This window comes from Tenebrio molitor, chromosome 5 (assembly GCF_963966145.1).
Source record: "Tenebrio molitor chromosome 5, icTenMoli1.1, whole genome shotgun sequence".
Classification (NCBI taxonomy): domain Eukaryota; kingdom Metazoa; phylum Arthropoda; class Insecta; order Coleoptera; family Tenebrionidae; genus Tenebrio; species Tenebrio molitor.
The window spans coordinates 10,199,293-10,209,878 of NC_091050.1; the positions used below are offsets into that span (position 1 = coordinate 10,199,293).

Below are 10,586 nucleotides of genomic sequence, written 5' to 3' on the forward strand. Positions count from 1 at the left end.
AAGTTTTCTTTGGAATTACTCACCACGCAAAAACGAAAGATCTGAACTGTTTTCTTCCATAAAAACAAGAAAACAATTTTCGGTGTAAAATACGAGTCATATTGTTTTGCTCCATAGCCCGCAGCAATCAGAGAAAATTAAGATTCAGAACATGGAGGAGTAAAAAGCTGCAAGAATTATAAACCAAAAATGTTCAAGATATAACTTTTTTTGCAGATTTTTTTTCTGATACGAACTTGTTCAAACCTTGTAAATTATCATAATATCCCGATAAAAACAAGCTAAAACGTTTCGGCAATTCTCACTAGGAGAACCCCATTACGCAGAAATGGAATAAATAAGATTAAGGGACATTAATGTGTCCAGCGAGATTATAAATTTGGCTAAAAATCGAGAAAACAAATTTAAATAATTTGTAAGGGCGCGTCTGGACGGTTTCTTTTTTGCGCGGCTACCTCACACGGACGAATAAGTGGAGGAAAGTTTAGATAGGATCCATATTATTTCTAAACCACTTAAACTCCGTAACAGTGGAAGTTCTTGGAGGAGAGCACCATTTTATTACATTAAATTTTATGTTTCCTTTTCATCTTATCGTGTTCTTCCCGGATTTGTAATTAGATTCCGGATCGACGCACAAGCTTACCCTTGAAAACGCACCGATAAAATCGATCAAAAACCGGCGATTTATCACCACGAATCGGCCACTAATTCTACTAATAAATGAGAATAAACAATCAATTCCGAATATAATTAATACGGCTGTCTGTCGATTTGTTGGGACATTATTCGGGCCGGGATGGAATAATTTATTGTAGGTGGACGCACATCAGGAAAAATAAATCAATTCGGCCGATTATTATTAATGAATCACTTTCGCCGAGCCGATACATAAAAACATGAATGGATCGCGGGGTCATAAAAATTCTAATTGGGACTTATCTCCGCGGCTTACCGGTTCTGGGCACGTAGAGGTTGAGATAGAGGCAGTCTTCGCTTTCATTGGCAAGTAGAGGCAGGAGTTTCTCCAAGTACAGCAGTCTTCCTCTTGGGAATTCTAGCAGGGCTTCCGACCTGTTTCCTATATCCGGCGGACGCTGAGGACACACTGCACCGAAACGGTCCGCGAGACGAGTGTTCTTCCATATCGAAGGCGTAACTGGTGGCATATACCTGAGGATACAAAAGAACTAATCAGTAACCTACTGTCCTGACACATGCAAAAGACATGGCCTACGTGCAAATGTTTACGAGATGATTCTTGGAGTCAAAAAAGGTTGGCGCTATCAGTACTCACTAATGAAAAAATTGCTCCTGTGCGGACTTTTCCGGATACATCTTTCATTCCCCCCCGAAGGGGGGCGGGCTGCTGAGACTTTCTAGAGCCTTTTCAACCACCCTGACGGGAATGATGGGTGCGGAAGGAAGGTGGTAGGTTTTGAGAGGTTGATATTGACCCAGAATTCGCCTTATCTATGATATGAAACATATGGTGTGGGGAAACCTCTGAAAAAAACCCACACCTGGTCAGGCGACACAGGGGTTAGAACCCGGGACCTCCCGATTGTAAAGTGTCGCGCCAGGCGCTTGGCCACAGTACTCAGTGTTCCAGCAAGAAACAAGAGTAATAATAATAACACTTCAAAGATTCAAATATTTGTATTGGTTGTTTATTTAAATTTATTCTCAAAGTAGGCGCTGAAGAGTCGATTGTGAACGCGCCATGGATTACAGATCATGGCTCAGCTGTTTAAACCTAAACTCACTTTTTCGGTTGTTTGTGTTTTTACTCTGGTGCGTTCACAATCGACTCTTTAACGCCAACTTTGAGGATACATTTAAATGAGCACCCGATATATTTGCACATCTTTTTAGAAAGTGTACAAGTTTCTACAAAAAAAACTTTACTTATTTAATTTAAGAGTGTTGGCATCATTGAACTGTCACTATCAATTAAGCTTATGTACCGTATAATTTTGTAATTTTTAAACGAAATTGCATTCTTGAAATCTATTAAGATTCAACATTTATCGTCCTTGACGTTGAAAGCAGCAATAAAACACTTCTCTCAACAGGGTTTGCCGTCTCAAGAAATCCTCAGGGATATGAGTGAAGTATTTGGTGATTCTGTACCTTTATGTCAAGTGGTTAAGAACTGGTCCAGAGATTTTAAACATCACCTGGACAATATTTTCACATAGATACGATTCGCGGCAAATGATTCACAGTAAAATTTAAAATTTGTAACAGAGAATTGTAGCTTTGCTGTGAATGGCATTGAAACAATCTTGTAAAATGAATTAAGCTTGAACTTGTCTATCTGACGGGTACTGAAAGTTTAACAGCAAATCAGAAACAAATTCTGACCGTTGAGAAAAGTTAATTCGGATGGATTTCTTGGAGGATTTTTTGCGAAAGATGAAATTACAGAATTTAACAGACGGGTTTGTCATCTCTTCTAAAAGCTCGTAAAACCATTTCAGTAGGAAATAACTTTCTTACAAAAGTTGTCAGTTTTGTGAGGTATTTCATGAAGTGAATTTGAATTTAAAACAGATCCAGAAGATTATTATTATAAAAAAAAATATTTTTTTATTACTTCTTTCTACATATTATTATAACAGCATAGAGCAATCAGTGGCATATTTATGTTTGTATAAAATAATATGTTCTAAATTTAAAGATTCTTAATTTACGTTTAATTCACACAACTTGTGTAAAACTCGGTTTAAAGGATGGAATTTAAGGAATTAAATTACAATTGTAATTTGTTAATTACTTAAAAACTAAAGTGACCAACTCTTAGCAGATGGTTCTTGTTTTTTCATACTGGCAACAAAGTTAAGTAGATTATTTGATTTAGTTTGATTTGTTGTTTTTTTTTGTGGCCAGGTAATTTTCTGGTTTAACAACTCAAGGATTATTTACCATGGAGAAATCTTACAAAATCGCGTCGTGACAATTTTTCTCCTCATAACTGCAGGCAATAAGCTTGAAAACCGAAAATTATCCGATAAAAAAGCTCCTGAATTGAATTATAGTTCATAATACAGGGTATTTCACGAGTGATAATGAGCCCGACTGAATTGAAAATGCAACCTACAATACATTTGCAAAATTAACGTGAATGTGTATTTCTTTTTAAAAACATAAAACATGGTTAGCTGTGTTTATTGTTTGCACAAACGCGCAACGGCAGAAGCATTTTTATTAGATTCGCCATAAATCAAGATCATGTCTGTTTTCTCATCGTTCGAATACATTTTAGTCGTCGTATTTTAAGTTTTTCGTAAATGTCAGTTGTGACAAATAAAATTATTGGAAGCAAAGCCATCATGGATTCATAACTTCATTTTAAAACAATACGATATTTAAAATAGCCACGTTAACTTTGGAAATGTATTGTGGGTTGCATTTTCAATTCCACCGGGCTTATTTTCACTTCTGAAATTACCCTGTAGACTTAGAGTCGGTAATAAATCTACCAATCTTTAACAAAGGAATTGTCTGACAAACAAATCTGTGCAATAATGCTGAATACTTTCAAGGATCAATTTCTTCCTGGACTGCTGTTTCCGGATTTTAAAAAGAGAAGAATGAAAAGTAGAGAGAAAATTTAAAGGTGGTACCGAAAATCCTCCAATACAAAATAACGAGGACAACTGCACGCGTGGCTTATCCAAAAAATCTCTTATTAGCCAAGTCTGAGGAACACGCTCGCAGAACTCAACTTCCTGCTGAAGTCGACTAATTTTTGCGCTTTCACTTCGAAATTCGCCGCTTTAATTAAAGTGTGGAATAGTCGGACCGACTGGAAAAACCTTCATTTTCAGTTAAAGGAATTTGTGCGGTAAATTTTCGCCGGTTGAATAAATTCAACGAATTCCTACAAATTTAATCAATTCTCTTCGATTCGCTCCAAAGCGACAAGATCCTTTTATGTAAAGAAAGGTAAATTGTTATATCCTTATATCCTTCACCGCCGTTGTTATCTCCTATTCATATGTTGAAAGTTCGTCCCTTGTGAGCTTCTGTTGGTGAAGCATTCGAAAGCCACTGTCGATATTGTTTGCGATCTTCTCTCGCCCGTCACACTGACATGAGAACAAAATTACAAAACTCGGTCAGATTTACTCTGACATTTAAATAAAAATTATCTGCAACAAAATCCACCACTGCCAAAAAATACATAAACGGAAAAAAATATTTCGGGCCTTGAACTTTGTCAAAAACGTGCGTCCCAAAGTTGCGGCAACTTCCTTTGAGGTTAACCCACCGATGGATTACCACAGCTATGGTTTCAGCATGCATGCGTAAACGTTCTCGCAAATTAGCTTCTGAATATAATAATTAGCCAACTTTACTGGCAAATGCAAATAGAGGAAGCAGAAAGTCTTACAGAGCAAGTTTCAGAGCTTTTATGGCGTAACTGCATATGCATAACGTGTAATTAAACATGGCATCGAGCTAGTACGTCTAGACACGTAAAAACTTCCACTAAAATTAAACACAAACACGTTTTGATGTCGACTTTCTCGAACAAACTCCAGAAACGCAGCAAGAGTTGAGCGAGTTAAAAAATAATCGAATTTAATCTTGTCCCGTATTTTTTGCCCTCCGAGCGCTTGTTATTTTGGGCCAAGTGCAGCGGGCTCTTGCCACCACCCTCCGAATTAATATTTTTCCGCGGTCCCGGACGTCCCATTTCATCAAAAATTTACAAACATCCAAATAAAGAAATTATGCAGAGTAAGCGGCACGCTCTCCCTCGATCGTCAGTCGCGCCGCCACCCTTCCCGGGCCAAATTTAATTAATTATCGGCAAAAGACGCAAACCGAATTAATTTTTAACAAAACGGCCGATTATTGCGGAAGTTACCGCTCCGATGCGGATGATGGAAATCGATTTTTGATTAGTCATAAATTAAGGGTGTCGCCTCCAATTATGTCAGTGCGTTGTTAAACAAGTCCTGGAGCGGGGGTAGCAACGAAATCTGTCGCGAGCGTCTGGAGACCCATCCAGACAATATACGAGACAGCTTCTTGCTAGATACAAATCGAAAAATACTGCACTTTTCGACTTTAATCAGTTCGGCAAGGCCCGAGAGGAAGGAATCTGTCAGTGTCGTTGTGCTTCAAGGGCTGGAGAGATGGTCCGGTGAGTTTCATCAGATGGGAATTATCAGGGCCATTAAAGACAGTCTGGCGGACATATAAAATCTCGCCGGTTTAATAAAAGGGTGTAATGGCGGCGTAAGCACATGTAATAATGTGACAGGTGCGGGTATTGAGCTTTTCACCAAGAATATTAGTTATTATTTCTACTTCTGCTATTTCAGCAGAATTTGATTAGATTACAATTTTTACATTGGCTGGTCTTTGTAAATACAGGCTGCAGGGCCAGTTGGCGACCTCAACTCCGTCTCGGTCTTCAATCTCTGGGCTCAGCACAAAAAAACTCACTTCTTCTCTTAATGAGTAGAGTGATATAATCTACTACGATAACCGAATAATTTTTTCCAACATCTCTTTTTCTTAGCTGTGGTTGTGGGACAACTTAGAAGACTAAAAGCAATTTAAAAAAATTGTAGCTCAAAAATTAAATGTCATTTTATTTTTTGACATAGATTTTTTTAAATATTTTTTCCGAGTTCTACATGAAGCCGGTAGCTCGTGGTTAAAATTTTGCAGATCCATTCTGGGTCATCCTGTATATGTCAACCAAAAAATCAAAATTTGGAAAAATAAGAAAAAACAAAAAAGCATCAGGAGAACATTTGTATTATTTTTTTCGCGTTCCTCTCACTCTACTCTATACGATAATATACGATCGTTTTGATACACTCTGTATATCTATTTGAATTAATTTTATTAAATCCGAGTGTGGCGTGAGTTGGTGAAAACTGAAATGTTCATTCTTGAATGAAAAACTGCATCATAGACCCCAATCAAATTACCATCCACGGGCGGTAATCCCCTTGACTGTGACATAGTACGTGTTCGGGCTGCGAGTGGATCACAGTCTAACCCAATTTAACTAGTTGCAATTAACTCGGTGCCATGTATTCGGTGTTTAACTTCGGAGACAGTACATCGAGTGGCATAACCACAGCGCGACTCCATGTCGAAGTCCGCATTATCGGGAACCTCTCCGAAGAAATTTCTTGTCCACAAATTGTCTAGCAAACGGCCGTCGCTGTCTACGAACAAGCTCAAGTGGAAATTAAGCTCGCCGTAACTATCATCGACGCCATTTCGACTCAACCTAGCGCAATATAAATTTTAATAACGCCACCGAAAACGCTGGAAAATTTTTCCAAAGGTATTATCGCTAGACGAATTTGCATATTTTTAAGTCAGCGTAATTAAAACGCGTATTTTAGTGGTGGTCCAGCGGATTATGAAATTTAATTTCGTCAGCGTTGCGCCATGGAAAAAGATTAAGTTAGTTCCATTTAACACACTTAACATAATCTCGTCATTTGTTTTAGTATGGCGAATAAGACGATCTCTTGCACTTCCCCCGTTTCCATTTACCTAATTCGGGAAACTGTCTTATTCCACCGCAATTAGACCGGCGCCGAAGAAAGCGCGAGCTCTTATTAACAGGGCTTAAGTAAACAAGAAGTGCAAGATGGGACCCGCGGGACCAGTCTTTCGCTGCTAAAGGGCACAAGATGGATTGCGCTTTGTTATTTTGCAAGTTTCCACCAGTCGTATTTTTGCCAAATAGGCTCGTGTTGAAGGATTAACAGGAAAAATTAAATTTTCATACGAAGCGGTTCAATTTGGAAAATCAGAAAGACCACAATTGCCCTACAAGAATTTTCATTTAATATTTTGGCGTTGGAAAACAGACCAAAGTATTAATGGCCACATTACGCAAACTATTGGTCATACGAAAATTTTTATAGAAAATAATTTGTTCACTAATTAATAATCACATATTATATCCCAAGTGCAAAATTTTTTTGCTAATGAACGAAAACATCCATAAATGAGGTCAGAAAACCAATTATTAGCAAATAAGAGCACGAGACGAAGTCGAGGGCTTTTATTTGATAATTGGTCTTTTGACCGAATAATTTATGGATGTTTGAGTTCATTAGCAAAAAAATGTCCGATATTAAAATTTTGCACGAGGGGTATTATTTGATTATTTCCTGAATAGAATGAAACCAAACGCATTATTTCCAATCCTTTTTATTCAAAATAATTTATTAAAAAAAAAAAATCAGGTACCGAGATTTTTTATCAGATTATTGCACATGTGCATTTTAGAGAAATTTTATCGGGTTATTTTTTGTTTTCTCGTTTTTATTTGTCAATATTTGTCACGCAATTGGTTGCTAAACAGATGAAGGAAATAATCTACAAAATTTCTCTGAACAGTTTTTATCGTAGGAACAATTATAAACGTGTTATTGTCAAAAATACTATTTTTTGCAAATTCTGAGCCGCATAATTATGAAATTTCCAAATATAATTCCTCCGCCACATTTTGTAGGATAAAACTAGAGGTGTTGGATTCTCTCATGGGCTGTGACCTTGGAAATATCTGCGCGAAGGTAGAGCGATAAATCAGCAAATGAAAACTGAAAACGTCGACTACTTTGCATGCAAATAGACGAGAGAGAGACGGGACTAACGTAACGAATGACGATGTTTTCTGGTCGGTTTGTAGCGCCGATATTCGTCGTTTGCGAAGATACGATTCATAGCCCATGAGAAAATCCAACACTGTACCTAGCGAATGGACCAAACGGTGACAAAGTTAAAAGTAAAACAATAATCCAATTCACAATTTTCTTTTGACCAATGTAAGGACGAAACCTTCGTTACCTGTCAAATAATTTGAAAATTGGTCTGGGCCAAACAATCACAGATTCTACCTTGACTGGCACATGTCACCTCGGTCCTCCCTGGCGGAGTGTCTGTTTACGAACCAAAAATTTTATTTGTCTCTAGAATCCCTCGAGCTTCACAAAAGCTCCCACCTTTCCCACATCGTAAGCGCGGCCGGCTAGTTTCTCTTTTAAGATTTCTCTTAGTACCTCGTCGTAAATCTCGGGGCCAACTAGCGGTCCCCGCTTAAATCACTCCTCTTGAAAAATTAATTTCGTCCTTAGACGGGTTTTAACGCGGCTCTGAAGCCTTTCCTTGCGCGAAATATCGCATCTGTGACACTTTGTGATGCAAAACGTCCCAGATGAAAGCGTAGCGAAAACAGTTTTAATGTTTCATGTAGGCCATCAGAAAAAATATCCCGACACACATTCGGGAGTTGGGCGTGCGGTGAATAATGGAGCACCTATAAATTCGGCGCATTTACATTTCAATTCCTCTCCGTGCCATAAGTAATGTTGAACGTACCTAAGACTGCCGACTGGGGGCGTCGCGTAAGGAACCCCCAGGAACGCCTCGACTGGTGGATTGATGTGAATCATGACGCCCCTCAGGGGCCCATATTTAGTCCGCACCACCCGAGTGCTGTACTTGTGCACCAGGAGGGAGGCGCCGGCGCCAGAGTCCTCCACCAGGATCACTACCACTATCACCCACATGGCACAGAAGAACGCGGAAACGGAACTCAACTGTCTCGAAAGAAGCGTCCTTAGCACACGCATGACGTCACCACCGATGACGCTCACGGCATTTACGCTGCTGCCTCATTATCCCTCCTCGGAACTAGCAGGATTACTGCAGGATTTGATCTGAAAAAGGAAACAATTTAAATTAAGGCCGTCATAAAGGGAGACGGGAAGCTGCACGCTAATTAATGTGCTTTTCTAACGACGGGAGGACCGCGAAAAAACTTCAAAAGGGCCTTCTGCTAATATTTTTTTGATGGAACTGGCGGGCTAATTAGACAGATGATTTGAATGGCAAAGGGGCGCCCCGCTATTGCACTGTTACAACTTTTTCGCGAATTTCTTCTCCCCACAGACTTACTCAATTGTCTCGACTGACTGCAAAAGCACGTTTTCGGCTTAAGGAATTGTCTGCGCCCCAAGCAAAATCTGCTGAATAAAAATTTGTTTATTCTGGATTGCCTGGTTATTTACGTAAGATTTTACAAACAAAAATACGACTTATTAAAGCTAAAAATGCCATGAATGAAATTTATCCTGTTCTAATACTAACAATTCTCTCGTTTTCTTCACAAGAAGTTTAAAAAGCATCAAACGTGAAAATTTTGGAATTAATTTCTTAATTTCATAGTTGTTCAATTAGTTAATAATAATTATAATTAATTATAACAATAATTACATCCAACAGATCAACAGCTATACAATGACTGTCCGATTAAGTAAACCAAATTCTGGTCAAGACATCTTGTTATAAATTGTACAGTTTAACCTCAAATTTATTATTGGCCAATTTAAACGTAAAAAAAAAATTAATTTGAAGTTCAGAAATGATTAATAACCCGGAAGGTATTCAAAAAATTATGAAATAATTTTTTCGCTTAATAAAATATCCGAAGGAAAATTATACATTCAAATTTTATCGGAATATTTTTTATGAAATGTTCAAAGAGAAACACCGCATGCGTTATAATGATATTTAATATTTTTGATATTAAATGCCAAAAAAAAAATGAACACTTTGATGTTTTGCAGATGTGCTATGGAAAAATAATTTTAAAAAATTGGCGAAATGGAAAAAGAGGTATTACATTGTGTTGTTTGGTGCAGATTCCATCATGTGGATTTTAATTAAAGTTGTCTCCATGAAATAAATAAATTTAGAAAAATATTGCAAATCCACAACTAAAAAGAAAAAGAAAACTAATCATATTGACAATACTTTCGGTACTGGATACTAATTCCAAAATTAATTCATGAAGGGATTCAATTCACAAATTGTCAAACAATTCCCAAGATCAAAATTTTCATTCATTGCTTTTGTCGGTAGAAGTACTCGCTTTGGTCTTACTTGGAGCTTTCCAATTGTAAAAATTTATAGGAAGCTCTACAACATTTAATTAGACTAGTAACCATTAAGCTCACCTTCGAAAATTTACTAGCAAAAATTTGGAAAAATATGCTTTTGCTTTTCGTAAAATTATACCAGCTTCAAAAACAAATTTTATATTTATCAAGAAGAATATAAAAAAAATGCGGATGCATCGGAGCCCGAGAAGACATATTTCTGTTATTTAAAAATTACAAAAATCTGAAATCTATACAAGGTGATTCACGCGTAAATATGAGCCTAACAAAATTTGTGATGCAACCAACAATACGCGTCCCTCAAGCTTGTTTATTATAAAAACGTTTTAGATGTGGATTGTCAGGCTCAAGGTCGCTTAAAATATATGATTGAACTAGTTGGCTATGATTTTTTTTTTCATGTTGGACTAACTGACTCAGTGATGCAATGGATGCAATTTTTTTTTCTGTCAGTGTCTGTTCGACATTTTCTTGCCACCTCATTGCCAGATTTATTATTTTAATATTCGTAAGAAACTAAATGATTTAGGTATTAAGTGTGTAAAAATAATTTAAATCTCCGTCAAAGGAACAGTCAAAATTGCCAAAATAATATCATTACGATAAACAATTTCTATGAAACGATTTAAT

General features: G+C 37.3%; 1 protein-coding gene across 1 annotated transcript in view; it reads right to left on the reverse strand.

Moving 5' to 3' along the window:
* Nlg2 (Neuroligin 2) overlaps positions 1-10,586 on the reverse strand; it is a 183,637-nt gene that overhangs the window by 117,649 nt on the left and 55,402 nt on the right. Inside the window, exons 3-4 of the mRNA XM_069048059.1 lie at positions 8,374-8,714; positions 956-1,173 (exon numbers count right to left, since the gene is read on the reverse strand). Coding sequence (XP_068904160.1) covers positions 956-1,173; positions 8,374-8,627 — 472 coding nt within the window. The 5' untranslated portion in view covers positions 8,628-8,714. The remainder of the gene's footprint in view (positions 1-955; positions 1,174-8,373; positions 8,715-10,586) is intronic.